This window comes from Orcinus orca, chromosome 8, assembly GCF_937001465.1.
Source record: "Orcinus orca chromosome 8, mOrcOrc1.1, whole genome shotgun sequence".
In the NCBI taxonomy this organism is placed as follows: domain Eukaryota; kingdom Metazoa; phylum Chordata; class Mammalia; order Artiodactyla; family Delphinidae; genus Orcinus; species Orcinus orca.
The window spans coordinates 51,825,324-51,848,453 of record NC_064566.1 but is presented as its reverse complement, the minus strand read 5'-3'; the positions used below and the strand labels follow the sequence as shown (position 1 = coordinate 51,848,453).

General features: G+C 37.2%; 2 protein-coding genes across 7 annotated transcripts in view; one reads left to right on the top strand and one right to left on the bottom strand.

The window, feature by feature from the left end:
* P4HA3 (prolyl 4-hydroxylase subunit alpha 3) overlaps window positions 1-20,034 on the top strand; it is an 86,688-nt gene extending 66,654 nt beyond the window's left edge. Inside the window, exon 14 of one of the 2 annotated variants that reach the window (XR_007478692.1) lies at window positions 18,819-18,952. Coding sequence is in view for 1 of the 2 variants with exons in the window: in XM_049713181.1 (XP_049569138.1) it covers window positions 18,819-18,989 (171 nt within the window). In the remaining variant the exon portion in view is untranslated. Of the gene's footprint in view, window positions 1-18,818 lie in introns of both variants that reach the window. The other variant, XM_049713181.1, reaches the window with a different exon arrangement.
* PPME1 (protein phosphatase methylesterase 1) overlaps window positions 1-23,130 on the bottom strand; it is a 103,508-nt gene that overhangs the window by 41,697 nt on the left and 38,681 nt on the right. For 4 of the 5 annotated variants that reach the window (XM_033405701.2, XM_033405702.2, XM_033405703.2 and 1 more), the window contains exons 4-8: window positions 17,020-17,077; window positions 16,519-16,570; window positions 10,718-10,872; window positions 9,733-9,823; window positions 5,343-5,408 (exon numbers count right to left, since the gene is read on the bottom strand). In XM_033405701.2, the coding sequence (XP_033261592.1) occupies window positions 5,343-5,408; window positions 9,733-9,823; window positions 10,718-10,872; window positions 16,519-16,570; window positions 17,020-17,077 (422 nt within the window). The remainder of the gene's footprint in view (window positions 1-5,342; window positions 5,409-9,732; window positions 9,824-10,717; window positions 10,873-16,518; window positions 16,571-17,019; window positions 17,078-23,130) is intronic. The other variant, XM_033405704.2, reaches the window with a different exon arrangement.

Here is a 23,130-nt window from a genome sequence, read left to right as displayed (position 1 = left end):
ATGGCCTTTTATAATCAAATATTAGTTTAAACTTAACAGTGCTCCTGGGAGAAGGAGGGTGTGAAAAATGTGCATTTTAAAATGTACAAAAGTTGACCAGGACTGTGGAAGTCATCACCAATGTTTGACTATACTCCAAGGGCTGGTTCCCAGTTCCTGCAGCAATACTGACCCACAGAAGGGAGTAACCATTTCCTGAGGCATGGTGACAAGAGTTTTATTGGCGTTATCTTATATAATCCTCATAGCAATCCCATAAAGTAGCTCTGAAGAGTTAAAAAAATTGTCCAGGATCACTTAGCTCATGAGTGGATAAGCCTGGGAGGCAGATCCAGGCCCAATTAACTCTAAAGCATAGTGCTTTTCTACTGTACCCTGCCTGTAGTAGAACAAGGCTCAAACAGATTGGTAAAGGGCCTCCACTTTTAATGAGCTGACAGAAACTGGCAATTACAGTAACCAGGGCCACTGGTGGTGTAGTGGTTGAGAGTCTGCCTGCCAATGCAGGGGACATGGGCTTGAGCCCTGGTCCGGGAAAGATCACACATGCCACGGAGCAACTAGGCCCATGCACCACAACTACTGAACCTGCGCTCTAGAGCCTGCGAGCCACAACTGCTGAGCCTGCGTGCTGCAACTACTGAAGACCATGCTCTGCAATGAGAAGCCACCGCAATGAGAAGCCCGCGCACCACAACGAAGAGTAGCCCTTGCTCGATGCAACTAGAGAAAGCCCGTGTGCAGCAATGAAGACCCAATGCAGCCAAAAATAAAAATAAATTAATTAATAAAAAATAGGTTAAAAAAACAATAACCAGGGCCAGATAAACCTTAGACATCAACACATCTGATGCAACCAATTATTGTTGTTTTTCATTTAAAAATATTATCTCTATTATGTAATTAGGTAGAAAAATTATTATAGGAACAGCTGGTACCATAATTCCTTTTAAAGAGAACTCAGAAAAAAATACATTGACAAGTGTTAAAGGTAAAACCTCAACAGCCTATGCAGCAGCTAGGGCCAAGGTCTGCTCTGCATGATAATGTTATTTTGCCCTTGAAAAGGGAGAGAGAAAGGAGGAAAGGAGAGAGAACAAGCAAGACAAAAAGAGACTGGGATAAATTCAACGGTCAGTCAAGCTTCAGTGGTGGATTTTTAAGAATAACTTCTCCTTCTCTGTCTCCTCTATCAAACCTTCAGTGACCTGTATGTTCACAAGTGTTTTGTTAAGTGGGGGTTTTCTTAGGAACTTAGGGTGTCAAGTTTCACGTCTAGGTCAAAGTATCAAAGAAACAACATGTGCTTTGGGAGTGGAATGAGAGGTTCAAGAGAATTATACCTAGATCAAGAAGGGCAAGAAGGTTCCAGCGAATATCGATGTCACAATTAAAACACACAGACTCTTACATACATAGGTTTACATATTTAGAGAAAACAGCACGTGAAGTAAAAATTTACAAATCAGCGAACTACCTGCATACAAGCCATGTAAATTAACTCCCTTTCAAAATGCTTTACCACTGCTTAGACAAGTCAGATCTCAAAATATTTAAGCATTGAAAAGTGAGCAGCCTCACAGCTTATTTAAAACCTCTGCATTGTGCCTGCCAGATATTAATACGCAAATTTCCCTTTCCCTTTTTTCCTTTTCCTTTCCCTTTCCCTTTTCCCTTTCCCTTGAAGTCAAATACACAGGAATTTGAATATGAGCTCTATCATTCATTAGCTAGTGATCCCGGGAAAGTCACTTTACCTTTCTGAACTTCCATTTCCTCCCCTATAAAATGATAGTTACCTTGAAGAGGTATGGTAAGGATTAAATGAGATAGTGCAAATGAATGAATGAATGAATCTAGGTAGTGATCATCAATGGCTACTAACATTAAAAAAATAAAAGAGACAAACAGACCATTATGTGCCTCCTGATGGCAGTATACGATATCACCTATACTTGCAAACAAATAAAAAAAACCAAAATAACAACAAACAAACCTAAGACTGATCAAACCTCTGATCTAACAATTTACAGAAAATACAGGGAATAAAGGAACATGTTAAATTACACCTTGAGGAATCAATCAGCAAATCTAGATTGTGGGAAGTTCTAAAGGGCAAACAACTAGGTTTCCGCAATAAATAAATTGCCAGGAAAAAAAAGAGAGAGAGAGAGAAGTGGAACCTATAGATTAAAGATACTTAAGAGATTTATCAATCAATTGCTATGTATTTACCCTATTATAATTCTGGTTTGAACTAAAAAAATGTATGAGATAATCAGGTAAGTGAATACTAAAGACCTTTGATGATATTAAGGAACTGTTAATTGTTTTAGGTGTGACAGCAGTCTTGTGACTGTGCTTAAAGTGTCCTTACCTTTTAGAGCATGCCATAATCTTACAGAGGAAATTATGTTTATCTGAAATTTCTTTCAATATATTTTGTCCTTAGGGGAAGTAAATAGGGGCACAGATGAAACAAGACTGTCCATGAGTTCATAACTGTTGAAGATGGGCAATGGGTACATTGAGGTTCATTATATTATTCTACTTCTGTATGTCTGAAAGATTTCCATTACCCAAGGTTTTAAATTTTACATAGTGTATATAAAATACCTTGCACAGTGCCTGGCAAATAGCAGGTATTCAATAATGCCACTATCATTTTCATCAACTCTTGTGCTGTTTGTCCTGGTGGGCAACATTTTCCCAATTCACCTAAAGTTTATTTTGTGACTATACAGCAATACCCAGGACTGATGTAACCCTATCTAGGAGGATCAATTGGGCTAAATAATCTTAGCTCTACCTTAAAATCTGGCTTTTACCCAGGCTATGCGGAAGCTTTTATAATATAATTTCCTTACAACCAGGTTTGGCTTAGAAGGAGACTCTTATCAGAATAAAACCATATACTGGCACAAAAACAGAAATATATATCAATGGAACAGGACAGAAAGCCCAGAGATAAACCCACACAGATACGGTCACCTCATCTTTGATAAAGGAGGCAAGAATACACAATGGAGCCTCTTCAATACGTGGGGCTGGGAAAACTGGACAGCTATGTGTAAAAGAATGAAATTAGAACACTTCCTAACACCATACACAAATAAACTCAAAATGGATTAAAGACCTAAATGTAAGGCCAGACACTATCAAATTCTTAGAGGAAAACAGGCAGAATTTATGACATAAATCACAGCAAGGTCCTTTTTGACCCACCTCCTAAAGAAATGGAAATAAAAACAAAAATAGGGTTTCCCTGGTGGCGCAGTGGTTGAGAGTCCGCCTGCTGATGCAGGGGACTCGGGTTCGTGCCCCAGTCCAGGAAGATCCCACATGCCACGGAGCGGCTAGGCCCGTGAGCCATGGCCGCTGAGCCTGCGTGTCTGGAGCCTGTGCTGCTCCGCAACAGAGGCCACAACAGTGAGAGGCCCGCATAGCGCAAAAAAACAAACAAACAAACAAAATAAATAAATAAACAAATGGAAACTAATGAGACTTAAAAGCTTTTGCACAGCAAAGGAAACCATAAACAAGACGAAAAGACAACCCTCAGAATGGGAGAAAATATTTGTAAATGAAGCAACTGACAAAGGATTAATCTCCAAAATATACAAGCAGCTCATGCAGCTCAATATCAAAAAAAAAAAAACAACCCAATCCAAAAATGGGCAGAAGACCTAAAAAGACATTTCTCCGAAGAAGATATACAGATTGGCAACAAAACAGAAAGAACACTCAACATCACTAATCATTAGTGAAATGCAAATCAAAACTACAATGAGGGCTTCCCTGGTGGCACAGTGGTTAAGAATCTGCCTGCCAATGCAGGGAATACAGGTTCAAGCCCTGGTCTGGGAAGATCCCACATGCCGTGGAGCAACTAAGTCCATGCGCCACAACTACTGAGCCTGCGCTCTAGAGCCCGTGAGCCACAACTACTGAGCCCACATGACACAACTACTGAAGCTCATGTGCCTAGAGCCCAGGATCCGCAACAAGAGAAGCCACCCCAATGGGAGGCCCACGCACTGCAACGAAGAGTAGCCCCCACTCACCACAACTAGAGAGAGCCCATGTGCAGCAACGAAGACCCAACGCAGTCAAAAATAAATAAATTAAAAACAAAACAAAACTACAATGAGGTATCTATCACCTTACACCGGTCAGAATGGCCATCATCAAAAAATCTACAAACAATAAATGCTGGAGAGGGTGTGGAGAAAAGGGAACCCTCTTGCACTGTTGGTGGGAATGTAAACTGATACAGCCACTATGGAGAACAGTATGGAGGTTCCTTAAAACTAAAAATAGAACTACCATATGACCCAGCAATCCCACTACTGGGCATATACCCTGAGAAAACCATAATTCAAAAAGAGACATGTAACACACTGTTCACTGCAGCACTATTTACAATAGCCAGGACATGGAAGCAACCTAAGTGTCCACTGACAGATGAATGGATAAAGAAGATGTGGCACATATATACAATGGAATATTACTCAGCCATAAAGAGAAATGAAATTGAACTATTGGTAGTGAGGTGGATGGACCTAGAGTCTGTCATACAGAGTGAAGTAAGTCAGAAAGAGAAAAACAAATACCATATGTTAACACATATATATGGAATCTTAAAAAAAAAATGGCTCTGAGGAACCTAGGGGCAGGACAGGAATAAAGATGCAGACATAGAGAATGGACTTGAGGACACAGGGAGTGGGAAGGGTAAGCTGGGACAAAGTGAGAGAGTTACATGGACATATATACACTACCAAATGTAAAACAGATAGCTAGTGGGAAGCAGCCGCATAGCACAGGGAGATCAGCTCGGTGCTTTGTGACCACCTAGAGGGGTGGGATAGGGAGGGTGGGAGGGAGACGCAAGAGGAAGCAGATATGGGGATATATGTATACATATAGCTGATTCACTTTGTTATACAGCAGAAACTAACACACCATTGTAAAGCAATTATACTCCAATAAAGATGTTAAAAAAATAATAATGAAACCATAGCTGCCAGCACTAGAGTGAACACTTAATTTAACGTCCTTTCTCTGGTATTCTTCACCTTTTAACACCTACAGTTGTGCTAATAAGGTAATCCAGTAGTACATAGAAGACATTATTTGGCTTTGGGATTTCTTCAAAAAAGAAGAAAGAAAAAAAGAAAATCTATATAGCTGTCCCTAATGAGCTCACTTATAAAAATTATCTAAAATAATGAAGGCATTCACCAAGATGGTAGAATAGGTATATGACAATAAAAGCAATCTGTAATTCCCTCACCATGTTTCAGCCTCTAACCAGCCCAAGGGGGCAAAATAAGACCTACTGTTTGACTTGGCCAACCATTGAGACACGGGCAGACTCCAGATTTCGAATCTGGCCACTCTTCACACTAGAAGAGAACAGTGAGACAGGAGAGAGGAGGTTATTCAGCAACCATCTTATCATGTCACCAGGGTCAAATCAATAATTCTGCAGATTCTGTGCGATCTACTAAAAAGGTGTGGTTACCAATGTAGCTTACCATGGAGACTACCACTACTTCCCACTTGGTTATTATGGCTATAAGCCAAGCAGTAAAAATTAGGTAAAGGCATTAAAATCACTTCAGTTCTGCAAATATTTACCAGTAGGATACTATGTGCCAGGCCTGTGCTCAAGAAGCACATAATTCAGTGGGGGAAAGAAACACAACAAATAATTTTAATATAATAAGGCAAGGTTCAAAGGAACCACTTTATTCTAAATGAGGTTAGAGAAAGCTTCCCAAATGTCTTGCCTAAACTGAGGACTGAAGATAAGTTAAGCGCAAGATAAAAGCTGGTGGTCAGAGCAAAACAGGCAGAAGGCACGTTGTGAATGAAGACACTGTGATGTGAAAAAGTCAGCAGGATGATGATTTCAGAAGGCAGAGTGCAAGGAGGAGCAGAGGAGAGTAAAGGAGTAGTGTGACAGAATAAGGATAGGCATGCAGGGGCTAGCTCCTAGAGGGTCTTGCATGCCATGATAGAACTTAGGAGCTTTGACTCTATAAATATAGATTAGTCTTCTCAGAGTTGGCTAAGGCCCAAGCAAAAAGACTACATGTCCCAGGTGGAACTGAAAACACCACCTGAAGCAGGCCCACAAGAACACATTTCTTCAAATCTCATTTTTTAGCTTAAAACAAACAAAAAATCACATAAAATTTTAGTGTACCCCCCCTTAGATAATGACTTTGTTTCTTATTTTAATGATAAACAGAGGCAATCAGAACTACTACGTTGTTTTTCTACCGCAAACTGAATCTACAAATCCACTAGTATTTATAATCATATACTCTGCCTTTGAAGACTGTTTAATAGGTGAAATATCTCTGTTCCTATTCAAGGCCAATGTTGGGCACTGGTTTCCCATTCTCTCGTTTATGAAGACCTCGTTTCCTTTACTTATCCTGTCTCTTTCTTATGTCGTTATTTTTTTCTCTAGTGAATACTATAAAACATCCTTTAAAAACATCCTCTAGGGGACTTCCCTGGTGGTCCAGTGGCTAACACTCTGCGCTCCCAATGCAGGGGGCCCAGGTTCCATCCCTGGTTAGGGAATTAGGTCCCACATGCCACAACTGAGAGTTTGTATGCCACAGCAAAAGATCCCAGCACAGGTAGCTAGCTAGCTAAATGAATGAATGAATTTTAATGAATGAATGAATATTTTTTTTAAATGATCCACATCAAAAAATAAATAAAAATAAAAACCTTCTCTAGCCTTTAAAAACATTTTCAACCCCATATTCACTTCTAGATACTAACCCATTTCTCTGCTCTCCTATACAACAAAACTTCTCAAAAAAGTTATCTTACATGCTTTCTCCACTTTGTCACCTCCCATCCTTTCCTCAACCAATATCCCCAACTTATATCAGGATTTTATCTCCTACTTTCTGAGATTTCCTTTGTCAAGGTCACCTCCATCATGCCAATGACCATCCTAATGGTCATTTCTTAGTCTTTACCTTACTTGATCTCTCAGCAGCATTTGACCTAGATCCCCTCTCCTTCTTTCTATAAACACTTGCTATGCTGCTCTCTTGCTTTCCTTCTATCTCACCAACTGTGTCTTTTCAGTTTCTTTTGTTGGATCTTCCTTTCCTTCCCAAGCTCTCAATATTGTAGAGTAACCCAAGGCTCAGTTCTTGGATCTTTTTCTATCAACTAGGTGACTGCATTCAATATTTTGGCTTTAAATGTTATCTATGTGATGATGATTCTCCAATCTATCTCTAGCTCAACCTCTTCTAACTAGTGTATACAAGTGCCTACTTAACATTTTCACTTAGATGTATAATAAGCATTTCAGCTTATCCAAATAAAAATCCTGATACCCTGCTCTCAAATCTGCTGCTCTTTGTCTCTACCATTCACCAATTGCTTAGGCTAAAAACCTAGAAGTCATCCTTGAATACTGCATCTCCCCCAACCCCCTCTCCCAACACACTATCCATAAGGTAGTTCTGTCAGCTCTACCTTCAAAATACATTCCAAATATGACCACATAACTTCCTCGTTGCCATCATAGTCTATGATTACCATCATTACTCTTTCCTAAAACTATAATTATTTCCTAACCAATTTCTCACTTTTGTTATCACCCCTACTCTCCACTCCTTCCCCTATTCTGTTTTCCTCAGAACAGCCAGGTGGTGGAACCAAGACGCAAATCTGTATCAGACCTCAAAGCCCAGGCTCTTTTTTTTTTTTTCAACTTTTTAAATTGGGGTATAGTTGATTAACAATGTTGTGTTAGTTTCAGGTGTACAGCAAAGTGATTCAGTTATACGTACACCTGTATCTATTCTTTTTCAAATTTCAAAGCCCAGGCTCTTAATGACTACACCCTACTGCCTCTCATTTGGATGACCAAGAGGGCAAAAGCAGAAATTCACTTTGCTTTAAATCTTTACTGAATTTAAATAGATTGGTTTTGTATTTTAACACCTTTTTTAAAAAAAAAAATTATCTAGAATAACCAAAATGGCCATGAGTCATAAACTTGATTCAGATATCCAGCAGACACAAAACATAATTACCAAAAACTTCACTGTATTCTTTCTGATTCTTAGGCTCAGAAAGTGTCTAGAAATCAGTGGCTCTCATAGAACCCAGAATATTTTAACATTCAATAAGTGGAATGTCTATTCTACCCTACATCTGGCACTAGAATCAAGACTCTGTCTCCCCTTAACAAAAGGTTCATCATGACCCCCAGGCTGGTTTGGGTGCCTGTCTTCTGTACCTTCTTCATTGTATTGTGTTTATGCATTTACTTGTATGTATGTTCCCAGTTTTTTGATGATAGGAACTAAGCCTGATTCATCCCCAGTTCTTAGATCAGGCACTGACACATCTTAGGTACTAAAAAAAAAAAAATGTTTACTGAATAAATTTTAAGTTATTTGGAATAATTTTCTCACTAGTTGTTACTGGGGAAGCAGGCAGGGTGCCCAAGGTTCATGTTGAGCTGGCAGCAGCCACATTCTCAGTGTGGTTGCTCAACATGGAGAGATTTTTGGTGCTTCCAAGAGTACATCTTGCATCACAGTAGTGAACAGGGGAGGCAAAAGCAACCATATCAAACACAAATATCATTCTGGCAAGCCATATTTGGCATGAGATCCTCTGTCCTAGGAAGAATCCCCAGGATATATTTACCAGGTCCTTAATTTCCACTTGATATCTCTGACTCAGTAAACAGATACATTCTGCCTGCTAAAGCAGCCAGCAGTATGCTATATGCTATATGAAAGTACAAAAGAAATAGAGAATAGCTTCTGACCTTATGATGCAGGAAGGGCATTAAGACAGAAATGAAAATTAACAATATAAGCATATCCCTTAAAGGAGGATTAGAAGACTTAAGGGGTAAACAGTACAATATAATACATACTTAAAGGTCTTTAGCAATTTTGCTGAAGGAGGGACCTGGGTGGTTTGTGGGAGTTATAAGAAGGGTTCTGGAGAGGGGACTAGAAATGGATTTTGAGGGATAGGTAGGAAGACAGGACACTAAAGATATTTTATCCCAAGACTGATATCCTGGGGGGAGGGATAGTGCTTTACTCATCTTTGAATCATTACCCTTTAGCACAAAGTGTTCAATAAATATAAATGCATTTAATAAATATTCAAATAATTGATTGAATTAGTGTATAATTAATAACTGAACAGCCTTTACTTAAGTGGAAGCCATAGCCAATTCTGTCAGTAATTTTTATGAGAACCATTTAGCCAAAGGGTTTTTATTTATGCAAAAACCAAATAAAAACTGAAAAGGAAACCCATGACCATCTGTTTCTCCATCTTCTTTGGAACACAGAAAGTGAATCTAGAGCCATGGAGCATCAGAGATGGAAAAGGCCTTAGAATCTCATTTAGTCCAAACTCCCACCTTAGAGATGGGAACAGCTAGACAGTAGATGATCCATAATTATTAAGATTCTAGGAGGTACTATAGTGTATTGGAAAAAGGATGGGTTTTAGAGAACCGAGCCAAGTCTGAAACATTTAAAATATTTTTTTAAAAATCTGCTCCTTATGTAAATGTTTCCATACCTGATACTACAATAAAGCTAAGGCATAGGAACTAAAATATTCCTTTCAACTTGGTGCTTGAGCTGATGAAAAAGGAAAGCTACAATCTAACATTTAAAATATAGACAATATAGATTTGTGGGTTACCTCCATTCAACAGCATTCTCCAGAGACTTGAAGGTTTTAGGACGACCACGTAAGAAATTCTGCATGCTATTAAGTGCATCCATGGCTGTACCTAGATGTTAAACAAAAAATTTTAACCACAGCACTTAAGATATTCTGAGCATTTATACTTAATGTGTCAACTGTATACATCTCCCCTCAATGACAGCAGAATTAAGTGGCACTTGGGGAAAAAAAAGAAGCAGTTTAAGAAAATTCAGAAGACTGATGTGATAGCCAGCTTCCAAGATGGCCTCCAGTGGTTTTTGCCTCCTGGTATTCAACAGTCCCTCCACACTGAATAGGGCTGGCTGACTTATATGAGCAATAGTGTGACTTCTGATGCTGGGTCATAAAAGACATGGCAGTTTCTTTTTATATGTTAAATAAAATTATGGGACATACATACAACTGAAATATTATGCAGCCATAAAAGATGTTTATGAAGAGTTTTTGATGACATGTAAAATTATTACATAATGTGGGGTGTGGGAAAAATGGGTGAAGGTGTGAAAAGTATGATCTTCCAGTTATAAAATAAATAAGTCCTAGGGATGTAACATACAGCATGGTGACTATAGTTAATACTGTACTGCCTATTTGAAAATTGCTAAGAGAATAGATCTTAAAAGTTCTCATCACAAGAAAAAAAATATGTAACTATGTGTGGTGATAGATGTTAACTAGATATATTGTGGTGATCATTTCACAATATATACATATATTAAATCATTTTGTACAGCTGAAACTAATGCAAAGTTATATGTCAATTGTATCCCAATAAAAAAATACTGGGAATGCCTCTGCCACAAAATAACATTAAAAAAAAAGATATAAAAGACAGAGGAACATACTTCGAGATGAGAGAAGTCATATATAATAAATTAAAAACAAAATAACAATAATCTATCATGGATGTTTTCTGTAAGTCAAAGATTTTGATGTGCTCAGCACTAAAAAAACTTACCTTCCACAACATCGATCATGCACAGACCCAAGAGGCTTGGTACCAGGTTGGATGATGCTGTGTGGACTGCAATAGCACCACCCATGCTATGTCCAATGAGCATAATTGGAGGAGGAAGGTCCCCATACATGGCTTCAACCACATTGCCAACATCTCTGCAAAGAGAAGGAAAAAAAGCATGGAATGTACTCTGACAACACTGTAAAGATAGTTTTATTTCCTCTCTCTTTTGATCTGTAACTAACAGTCCTAGGACTGTAAAGGTCTACTGGACCATCTTGCAAATGTACCTATGTAAACGTCCTAACACCCCGGCCCCGCAGTGTAGCCACACAGCTAGCTCTTCTGATAAATGGAAGTTTAAGGACTAAGAACCAAAATTTTCTAATTTTCCTTTACATCACACCTTCACTATTCCACACATTTAGTACAATCACATAAACATATACCTTTATTTTAAACCTAAGCTTGAAACTCTGGACAAATCATTTAACTGCTCTATGCCTCAGTTTCCCCATCCATAAAACAGGAAAACAATTTTAAGCATTGTAATGTAGTGAAGTTTGACGTCACAAGATGAATTGCAGCCCCAGTTTATTTTTTACTATGTGGACTAGGATTAGCTACTTAATCTCTCAGATAAAGTTTCAACACCTATAAAATGAAGATAAGAATATCGTTACTATTCTGGATTGCTTTGAGGATTAACTGAGACACTGAATGTAAAACTACTTTGAAAAGAGTAAAGTGCTATTCAAACGTTAACTATTATTTACAATTTGTTATGTAAAGTTGTTTGAAGTATGAACACAAATTTAGTGTTCTGAGAAACTAGAAAGATGTTCAGAGCTAATTTTTATTGGCTTCTGTTCCAGTCTTTATGAGTGGATCTATTTAACAAAGTCAAACCTCAAAGCTTTGAAAATGAGAAGTAAAGCAGGAACTTTGGTTTTTATTTGCATATGGGCCTTCTATGCTATAGCAATAGGTAAGTAAGGTGTGTTTCTAGAGACCACTGTCTCTACTGTCTTCTTTTGTGAGTGGGTGTGTCAGTCAACTTCAAAAGACAGTTTTGTCTTGCTGAGTGTCACTACATATCTCAGGCACTCACACAACGTTAGCCAAATACAGCAGTTGTGAATGTAGGGACACAGCCATTCAGATATGGTCTCCACAGTATTCAGAATGGCAAAGGTAAATGTTATTAATTATTTATGAAGGAATTAATCTTAAAAATCTCATACAACAATTACAGATGTGAATAGGGTAGTGGTAGCATCTGCAGACAATCTAAATGCGAGATAAAGCCACGCAATTTTATAAGCGAAAACAAATGATAGTTTAATATTCCTTTGGAGTTAAATTTAAGGCTAAAATTTTTGGTTCATAACAGAAATAATGAGTAAAATAAAAGGATGCTATGAAAGATTATCTAGTCAGTAACTGGATGTACCACAATTTTGGTAGATGACTTCTAGGGGGATTCTATCATATTTATTAATACTAGCTCATTTCCTGAGAAGCAGTATAGCATATCACAGACATAACAGAAAAAGGAGTATCAGAGTAACTCAGACCTTGGCTCTTCTACTTTCAGTGGAGTTGCATTTTATGTAAGGTTTACGTTCTGAAGTTGATGTCAAAGGCAAAAATCATGCTGTCAGTGCTACTTGAAAACCCCTCTAATTGCCCATTAAGATGCCCATTTTGAGATTTTTGTTTCATAGAATGATTGAACTCAGAAACAATATAAATGTTTTATTGCTTCAACTATTTCAGCAAGAATCCAACTTGTTGGCTCTTCTGATTCTTAGTAATTATCTTCATCTATTATAGAAGTTTTAATCATTTTAACTTTTTGTGTGAGTTAGCAACTTATTGTCTCTTGGCTCTCATTCACCCTTTATTTCATGTTCTGCAAAACTGGATGAGGCTTTTAAATAGTTTTCCTTTGCCAGCCAGCAAGATGTTAAGCTATGCCAATAGAGGGCAAAGGAGAGATACTGCAGAAAAAGAGGGTTTTGTTCCTGGTTTGCACTGACTCCACAAGCTCCTGTAGTTTGTGTAGCACCCAAGACCTGAAGCACACACAGCTTCCCCAGGGCCTAGCTCCTGCAACACAGGAGGCGTCTCCAAGCACTCCATCCCTCCATCCCCAATGTTCCTTTTCCCCCTCTAGCTTTTTCTTTTTTTGTAGTAGGACTCACTTATCCATTTATTAAGTCACTGATGAGTTTCTACACAGGCCAGGTACTGTGGCAGGTCTGGGGGTACAGCGGTAAAAAGGGCCGACAAGTCCCCTTCTTCATGGAGCTTACGTTTGCAGGGAGGGGAAGTGAGCAAAGAGGTACTGAAAATCCAAGTATAAACTGGGATAATACTATGAAGGAGGGGTATAGGGAGCTGTTTGAACCTAATGGGAGGTTCATCTTTGTTTTTGGTTTTTTTTAACATCTTTTTTTTTTTTAATGTTTAGCAAAATGTTTTTCTTTCTTTTTTAACATCTTTCTTGGAGTATAATTGCTTTACAATGGTGTGTTAGTTTCTGCTGTATAACAAAGTGAATCAGCTATACGTATACATATATCCCCATACCTCCTCCCTCTTGGGTCTCACTCCTACCCTCCTTATCCCACCCCTCTAGGTGGTCACAAAGCACAGAGCTGATCTCCCTGTGCTATGCGGCTGCTTCCCACTAGCTATCTACTTTACATTTGGTAGTGTATATATGTCCATGCCACTGTCTCACTTTGTCCCAGCTTACCCTCCCACTCCCTGTGTCCTCAAGTCCATTCTCTATGTCTGCGTCTTTATTTCTGTCCTACGCCTAGGTTCTTCGGAACCATTTTTTTTTTTTTTTGAGATTCCATACATATGTGTTAGCAGCATATGGTATTTAGTTTTCTCTTTCTGACTTACTTCACTCTGTATGACAGACTCTAGGTCCATCCACCTCACTACAAATAACAACATTTCATTTTTTATGGCTGAGTAATATTCCATTGTATATATTTGCCACATCTTCTTTATCCATCATCTGTCGATGGACATTTAGATTACTTCCATGTCCTGGCTATTGTAAATAGTGCTGCAGTGAACACTGTGGTACATGTCTCTTTTTGAATTATGGTTTTCTCAGGGTATATGCCCAGTAGTGGGATTGCTGGGTCATATGGTAGTTCTATTTTTAGTTTTTTTAAGGAACCTCCATACTGTTCTCCATAGTGGCTGTATCAATTTACATTCCCACCAACAATGTAAGAGGGTTCCTTTTTCTCCACACCGTCTCCAGCATTTATTGCTTGTAGATTTTTTGATGATGGCCATTCTGACTGGTGTGAGGTGATACCTCATTGTAGTTTTGATTTGCATTTCTCTAATGATTAGTGATACTGAGCATCCTTTCATGTGTTTGTTGGTCCCTTCTAGCTTTATTGAAGTATAATTGGTATATTAAAAATGGTGCATAATTGGGGCTTCCCTGGTAGTGCAGTGGTTAAGAATCCGCCTGCCAACGCAGCGGACACAGGTTTGAGCCCTGGTCCGGGAAGATTCCACATGCCGCGGAGCAGCTCAGCCCGTGTGCCACAACTACTGAGCTTGCACTCTAGAGCCTGCAAGCCACAACTACTGTGCCCGTGTGCACAACTACTGAAGCCCACGCACCTAGAGCCAGCTCTGCAACGAGAAGCCACTGCAATGAGAAGCACTCGCGCCACAACAAAGAGTAGCCCCCGCTCACTGCAACTAGAGAAAGCAGCAATGAAGACCCAAAGCAGCCAAAAATAAATAAATTAAATAAATTAATTAAAAAAAAAAAAACAACTGTAGGCATTATGTTGTACAGCAGATCTCTGGAACCACCCCCAATATTTTTGTTGCAAAGTGCCACTGGTGAGATACCTCCCTGTGAACAGCTTCTCCTGCACCCTAAAGGGCAGATTTCTGACAAGTTCTGCCATGTAACATAGTATCCAAGTGACTTCTCTGCCTTCAGTAAGCCACCATTGTGCCTTCTCCAACAAGGTCTAGATCTCAACCTCTTCCACTCAGGTTCCATCTCAGTCTGAGGGGAAATATGAAGTGGCTGCTTCTTACATCTGCTATTCCTAGTCTTTACTTCTCTCTGTTTTTCAAGTTTTTTTCCAGCTTTCTGAGATATAACTGATAAGGAAAATTGTAATATATTTAAAGTATACGATGTGATGATTTGAAATACGTATACACTGTGACATGATTCCCACAATCAAGTTAATTAACCCTCTAGTCTTTACTTCTTACTAGCCAATTCCTCAGTACTCCAATCCCGTTACAGTTAACAAATCTTTATATTAAACTTTCCTTGTTTAAATTACTGTGTGGTTTCTCTCTCCTGATTGTCCCAGACTGATACATTATTAGGCAATGTTTCCTTAAGGTCATCAATTAATTCTTTAATTTCTTCTTGAATGTCAGTCAAGCCATCATCACCCTTGTCTGACTGCCTGGCCACTTAGATGATGTATTTCACTTTTTTGTCAACAGTCAAGAAACGCTTTAAAACTTATTCACAAATCTTTCTATAGGTATCACTAACAAGCTTGATTATTTTGGGCTTTATTGTTCTCACATTACAAAGGAACAACTGAGGGAGCAGATCCTTGGCTCTCTTTTCATGGTTTCTCAGGCACGTGTTTATTGAGTGGAATGGTCCTCTCACAGTGTTGTTTCTCTCTCTCTGCCAAGCACTATGTTGAATGATCACAATTCTAGTCTATTAACTGTGGGACCTCATGCAGTTATTCAACCCATCTGAGCCAGTTTTCTCATTGGTAAAAAAGTGATAATATTTACACTACAGACTAATTAAAATAATTAATTTATCCTTAACAAATGTTTAATTTATACTTAATGAAGCACATAAATAGCACCTACTATACAATACATAAATAACACCTACTATAACAATACAATTATGGTCACATGACTTTGGGTTCTGAAGGAAGAACAGTTTACTCATGGATTAAAGCTGCTAAAGTAAAAAGGGCAAGATATTTTTGGTGCCAAAAATACACTTGAGAGAGCATGCATTAAGCACATGAGAGAGTACGTATTAAAAGCAGGGTAGTTGGAAAAATCCTGTTTACAATATAGAATAGTGGTCTCCAAACACCAGTCATGGGACTGGCTGCATCAGATTCCTTTATAGAAATTTATCAAAATCTAAATGCCCAGACCCACTGGTAGAAGCACTAATTCAACAGGTCTGGGGTAGGGCCAAATCATCTGTACTTCAATCACTTCTCAGATGATTCTGATGAGTGGCCAGGTTTGAGAGCCACTGCATGTGCTATACTCATCTTTTACTTTGAGGCCCAGGGTATAATCAGTTATTCTTTAATACCCTGTTTTTGTCTTACTATAATGCTTGACAAAGAATGTGGGCAGGATATCTTAAGAACGTCTTACAGAGCCCTTTGCATACAACTACTTTTCAAGCATGGGTCCCCAATGAATATTCAGATTCTATTCAACTCTGTCAACAGAAGAAAACTTTTCAAAAGCCAACACAAACTAAACTGTGCCTTGAAGAATTTTCAAATGCTTTAAGTGATGACCATCACATTGAATATACCAAGGAAGATGGAGGTTTCTTTCAATATTAAACAGTAAAGAAACACCAGATATAGAGGAAAGAGAAAAGAAGTAAAATTTTCTCTGTGTTATTTGTTGTTCAACAATCTCACCAGGAGAGTGATAAACTATTATTTATAATAGTAATGGAAGCCAGGTGATTGTATAAACAGTATTAGATTACTTACTTCGCCATGGTTTCTGCAGACAGGTCTTCAGAATTCTTGACTTTTGTTTCACCTAAAAAGAAAATATTTTAAAAATAAAATTCCCATGAAGATAAATCATAAAAGCAAGAGTATTTGCTTTCAAAAAATCTCACCTTGGGATAATGAAATGGGAATTTTATAATGGTATATGATGGGCATAGCAAGGATTTTCTGTTACAGACGTATCTTTATAGTTGGCCATCTGAAGAAGGATAATTACAGTAGCAAAGATTTTTCCACATTCCTCATACATCACCAGCATCAGAATTTGGTTATGTTAGTGGACATTTTCTTAGCTAAACAACTATATATATATATATGTGTGTATAAAAATATTTATGAAAACTGAAAGCTAGGACTTCCCTCTAAATGCACAAATGGAACAGCCCAGGCCACAATGAAATCTCTAATATTTAACACTATTCAAAGGGCTTGGCAAATATATCATTGAGTCAGTGACTAATTAAGAACTTCACTCACCATGACCTCGAAGATCCAAAGCCACAATCCTACATTGAACCCTACTAATGATTGCTGCCTAGGAGGAAGAGGAAAAGGAAAAGTATTCAGATACATCTGGGTTAGCAAATCTTTCCCCATTACCAATGATAACTTTGTCAGATGAACTGCCATCAGAATTCAAAGATCTCAAGAGAATCAAGAGACTTTCCACTTTAAAGTAAAATTTTAAAAATAATGATTCTCTGCTTTTTGTGTGCATATTCTGGTTATATCCCAACTTCAAAATATGGCTTTCTCCACCTAAATCCCTCTTTAAAACTTAACTCTTCCTAGCTTTTCATAAAACAGAATAAGCACCTTTATACAATGACCCTCTGAGCTTTACTATTACTTATGATTTTCATCCATACTCACTGGTTATCTTTTCCCTAATCTGGAAGGGAAATTCTCTAGATAAGGACCATGAGTCAGTTTATATCTAGGCTCAGGATATCACACAAATGTGACACTCAGATCATGAAATAACCTTGAAAGCAGCACAAGTCATGAAATCTACCAAAGATTCACTTAAGACAGAGCAGGAATACACATAAGTTTATACCAGTTAAACAAAAATATATTGAAAAAGAAATCATAATATCATGAGGAAGTATAATTTCAGAGGTTTAAACAAGCCTGAAATAATTGAGGATCTTCTTCCTCAAATGAACTAGTTTCTTTGACAATAATATATCACAATTGGTGTTAGTAAATGTCATCAACACTTTTTTAACTTTTAAGAATAAGATAGGAAACCTATCTAGGCTAACTCTTACATTTTATGAATGAGGAAACTGAAGTCAAGAGAAAGGAAATTATTTGCTCAGGGTCATGCAACTAGTAACAAAAATAAGACCAGAATCAAGGTAAGATACTAACATAACGGTCAATGTATACCATAAAACAAATCAGAGCTCTTAAATCACATTTTCCCCTCATTTTATTTGTAACTGATTAAAACATATTTTGAATATATTCACATTATAAAAATGTTGAAAATTTAGAAAATTAATAAAAGAGGAGAAAAAACTCCTCTGATTTGCCATCCATATGTCATCTCTTTGGATATTTCCTATGATCATTTTCCCCAGCTCTGTCAAAATATTATTGATTTATAACATATGTAAGTTTAAGGTGTTCAATGGGATAATTTGATATATGTGTATAATGCAAAATGGTTACCACAATAATCTCCATCCCCTCACATAATTACCATTTGTGTGTGTGTGTGTGTGTGTGTGTGTGTGGGGACACAACATTTAAGATCTACTCTCTTAACAACTTTCAAGTATTAATACTGTATAATTAATTACAGTCACCATCCTGTACATTAGATCCCCAGAACTAATTCATCTTATAGCTGGGAGTTTGTACCCTTTCACCGACATCTCCCCATTTCCCCCACCTCCCAGCCCTTGACAACCACCATGCTAATCTCTATTTCATGAATTCAGCATTTTTAGATTCCACGTATACATTTTAGATTCCACAATAACATTATTTGTCTTTCTCTATCTTATTTCACCTAGCATAATGCCCTCAAGGTCCTCCATGTTATTGCAAAAGGCAGGATTCCCTTTTTCATGGCTGAATATTCCTGTGTGTGTGTGTGTGTGTGTGTGTGTGTGTGTGTGTGTGTGTGTGTGTGACGTTTTCTTTATCCATTCATCCACTGATTGATGCTTAGGTTGTTTCCATGTTGTGGTTATTGCAAATGACATTGCTGTGAACATGGAGGTGCAGCTATCTCTTCAAGATCATTTTTTCATTTCTTGCAGATATACAGAAGTGGAATTGCTGGATCTTACGGGAGTACTATTTTTAATTTTTTGAAGAAACTCCATACTGTTTTCCATAGTTTGGCTATACCAATTTACATTCCCATCAACAGTGCAGAAGGGTTCCTTTTTCTCTACAGGCTCATCAACACTTGTTTCTTGCCTTTTTAATAGCCATTTTAATAGGTGTGAGGTGATATCTCATTGTGGTTTTGATTTGCATTTTCCTGATGATTAGTGATAGTGACCATCTTTTCATGCACCTGGTTGCCATTTGTATGTCTTCTTTGGAAAAATCTCTATTCAAGTCTTTTGTCCACTTTTAAATTGGATTGGTTTTTTTTGCTATTGAATTGTATGAGTCCCTTATATATTTTGGATATTAATCCCTTATCAGATAAATGGTCTGCAAATATTTTCTCCCGTTCTGTAGGCTGCATTTTTATTTTCCTGACTTTTTTTTCTTTTTTTTTTTTTCTGTGCAGAAGCTTTTTAGTTTGATGTAGTCCCAACTTGTTTATTATTGCTTTTGTTGCTTGCACTTTTGGTGCCATATCCAAAAATCACTGCCACAGGCCTTTCTCCTTGTTTTCTTTCAGTAGTTTTATAGGTTCAGGTCTTACATTTAAGTTTTTAATCCATTTCAAAGTAATTTTTGTGAGTGATGTAAGATAGGGGTCTAATTTCATTCTTCTGCATGGAGTTATTCAGTTTTCCCAACACCATTTATTTTAGAGATTATCTTTTCCTCATTGAGTCTTCTTGGATCCCTTGTCAATTATTAGTTGATTGTATATGTGTGGGTTTATTCCTAGGTTTCAATTCTGTTCCATTGGCCTATGTTTCTATTTTCATGCCAGTACAATATTATTTTGACTACTATAACTTTGTAATAAAGTTTGAGATCAGGAATTGTGTTGTCTCTAGCTTTCTTCTTTCTCAGGATTGCCTTGGCTATCTGGGGTCTTTTGTTCCACAGAAATTTTAGGATTGTTTTTTCCATTTCTGTGAAAAATGTCATTGGAATTTTGAAGGGGATTGCATTGAATCTGTAGATGGCTTTGTGTAGTAGACATTTTAACAATATTAATTCTCATGATCCATGAACATGGGCTATCTATTTGTGTCTTCTTCAATTTCTTTCATCAATGTCTTATAATTTTCAATGTACAGATCTTTCACCTCCTTGGTTAAATTTATTCCTAAGCATTTTATTTTCTGATGCTATTGTAAATGGGATTGTTTTCTTTATTTCTTTTCCAGATAATTCATTGTTAGTGTATTTAATCATATTTTAAAAATCACCTAGAAAATCAAGTCTGTTTCTACTTCCAATACTCTAATGAATATCTTTAAAGAGAACAAAGGACTAAAATTCTAAAATACTTTGCTATTTGCTCCTGAAAGCTAATTTACAGGAGTTATTTAATGCATTATGGTGGTACTAAAGCTTTAAATGCCAAAAACAAATCTGTATTTTGGAAATAAAATTAAGTGGCAAAGATAGTATCAAATTTGCCTGAATGCGGTACTTTAAAAAAAGAAAGGTAAAACTAGGTCCACAAAACAGCAACAAAATATTCATTTGAAGGCAGTAAATGTCAATTCCAATTTTAAATTGAAAGCAAGAATTCAAAATCTTATGTGCCTGTCAGAAAACACTGACAATAATACTAAAAACAGATTTTTCACTCACTTATTTAACAAATCTAAAGTGCATCTGCTAAAAGTCTGGCACCAATTGAGTAATGGGGATACAGTACGAAAAAGACAGTCAATGTTCCTGCTCCCATGACGTTTACATTCTAGTTTGGTGGAGGAAGACTAGTAATCAATGAATGAGCAAAGTAAATTCAGAAAGTAATACATTTTATAGATAATGAAAAATTGTGAGAGCATGTCTATGCCTCTAGCTCTCACTTCAAATAGTACAACTCTGCCACTTCTGGAATGGTTGAGTAAAAAGCAGCTATTTAAGAACTAGACTTATCCAACCATTTTCTCAATAGAAGTTGTGGTGTTAGTAATAACAGCAACAACAGTAGAATGTAATTTTTATTAAATCTTACTATGTATCAGGCACCAATCTAATTGCTTCAAATGAATTATCTAACTTTCTCCTCACAACTCTTTTATTTAGATACAATTTTCATCATGTTACAAGTGAGAACATTTTACACAGAGGTTTGGTAACTTGCCCAGGGACAAACAGCTAATAAGTGGTGAGGCCAAAATTAAAGTCTGAACAGCCTGATTCCAGGTGGTTCACAACCCTGGCTGCATAACAGAATCACATAAGGAGCTTCAGGAAATACTGCTACCCAGGTACTAACCCACCAGAAATTCTGATTTAAGTGATCTGGGTAGGGGTCCAGGATATCAACGCATTTTAGAGTTCCCCAAGTGATTCTAATGTACAAAGTTTAGCCTAGCTCTAGAGTAGAGAATAAGAGTCAAGACTGGAAGTTAGATCTGGGTATTCTGTACCACTTTATTATCTCACTAAATTATCTCCCTGAGAAGTAGGCTGGGAAAATATTAGCCCAAATTTTGTTGCTGACAAAACAGGTTCTGAGAGGTATTGGTGAAGGTGTGGAGAAATAGGTATCCTCATAGACACATAAAATCCTCAAACTTTATAATGTTGGCTAATCTGATAAGTGAAAAGTGGTATTCTTTTATTTTAGTTTATATTTTACTCATTAATAGTAAGGTAGAAATATGGGGATATATGTATAACTGATTCACTTTGTTATAAAGCAGAAACTAACACACCATAGTAAAGCAATTATACTCCAATAAAAACGTTAAAAAAATAGTAAGGTAGACCCATTTTTATAAGTTTATCAGTTATTTATATTTCCTCTTCTGTGAACTACCACTTCGTATCTCTTGCTCATTTTTCTACCGGATTATCTTTTTCTTACTGCTTTTTGGGAGTGTTTTTTTTTTTTTAATGTTTATTTATTTGGCTGTGTGGAGTCTTCGTTGCGCTGCACAGGCTCTTCATTGCGACGCACGGGCTTCTCTCTAGACAGGCTCCAGAGCACGCGGGCACAGTAGTTGCAGCGTGTGGGCTCCAGAGCATGTGGACTTGTGGGCTCTCTAGTTGTGGCAGGCGAGCTCTAGAGCACACAGGCTTAGTTGCCCCACAGCGTGTGGGATCTCAGTTCCCCGACCAGGGATCAAACCCGTGTCCCCCGCACTGGAAGGTGGATTCTTAACCACTGGACTATCAGGGAAGTCCCGGTAGTTTTTTTAAATATAATGAAACTGTTAACCCTTTGTCTGTTATTCATATTGCATGTATTTCAAATACTTTTTACCTAGCACATAGCTTGTGTTTTAATTTTAAGATATCTTGTCTAGAAGTTTTTCATTTTGGCAAAGTTGAATTTATCAACCTTTCTTTTATGGCTTTTTCTTCTTCTGGCTGCTCCAAGGTCATATATGAATATTCTTACAGTTTGTTTTTTAAATTCAGTAGTTTAATCCATTTGGGTTTTTTTTATATTAACTTATTTTTAAACATGGGCCTATTTCTTGATTCTTTCTGCCAATAACCATACTATTGATAGAGTTTTAGAATATGTTCTGATATATGAGAGGGCAAGTCCCTTCCCTCTTGCTCGTTTTCAAAATTATCTCAGCAGTCACTGGGCATTTATTCTGTGTGCATTTTAGAGTCTCATGAAAAATCCCATTGAGATTTAGGGGAGTTAGATTCATACAGGAACATGATTTATTTCTCTATTCAGGTTTTCCTTTATATTCTTCTGTACTGTTTCCTCCATAAATGTCTTATAAGTTAAAACAAATAAGACTTATTCCCAGTTATTTTATAGTTTTGTCACTTTTATGGATAGAATAATTTTTCCTCTTATATTTCCAAATCCAGTAACTGCTAATATTTAGGAAAAGTAGATTTTTTTATATTTACTTTGTAAACTATGGCTTCACTAGTAGTTTGCCAGTTGATTTTCTTTGGTTTTCTAGAGAGACAGTATTTACAAGTAATGACAGTTCTCACTCTTTTCAAAACTTTAAAACTCATTTTTCCTTCTTGTTTTATTGTTTGGCTAGAAGCTCCAGTATAGAAGCACCCCTATCTTGTCTCTGACTTTAAAAGTGTCTGTTTTACCACTAGGTATATTTACGTAATTTTCTGGTATATAAACTTAATAAAGTTAAGAAAGTTTTTCACCTATTCCTAATTGCCAAGAGTTTTCAACATACTGGGTGTTGTACTTGATCAAGTCCTTTTTTCGTATCAAATGAGGCGAGAGATTAATTACACTGATAGATTTTCTAA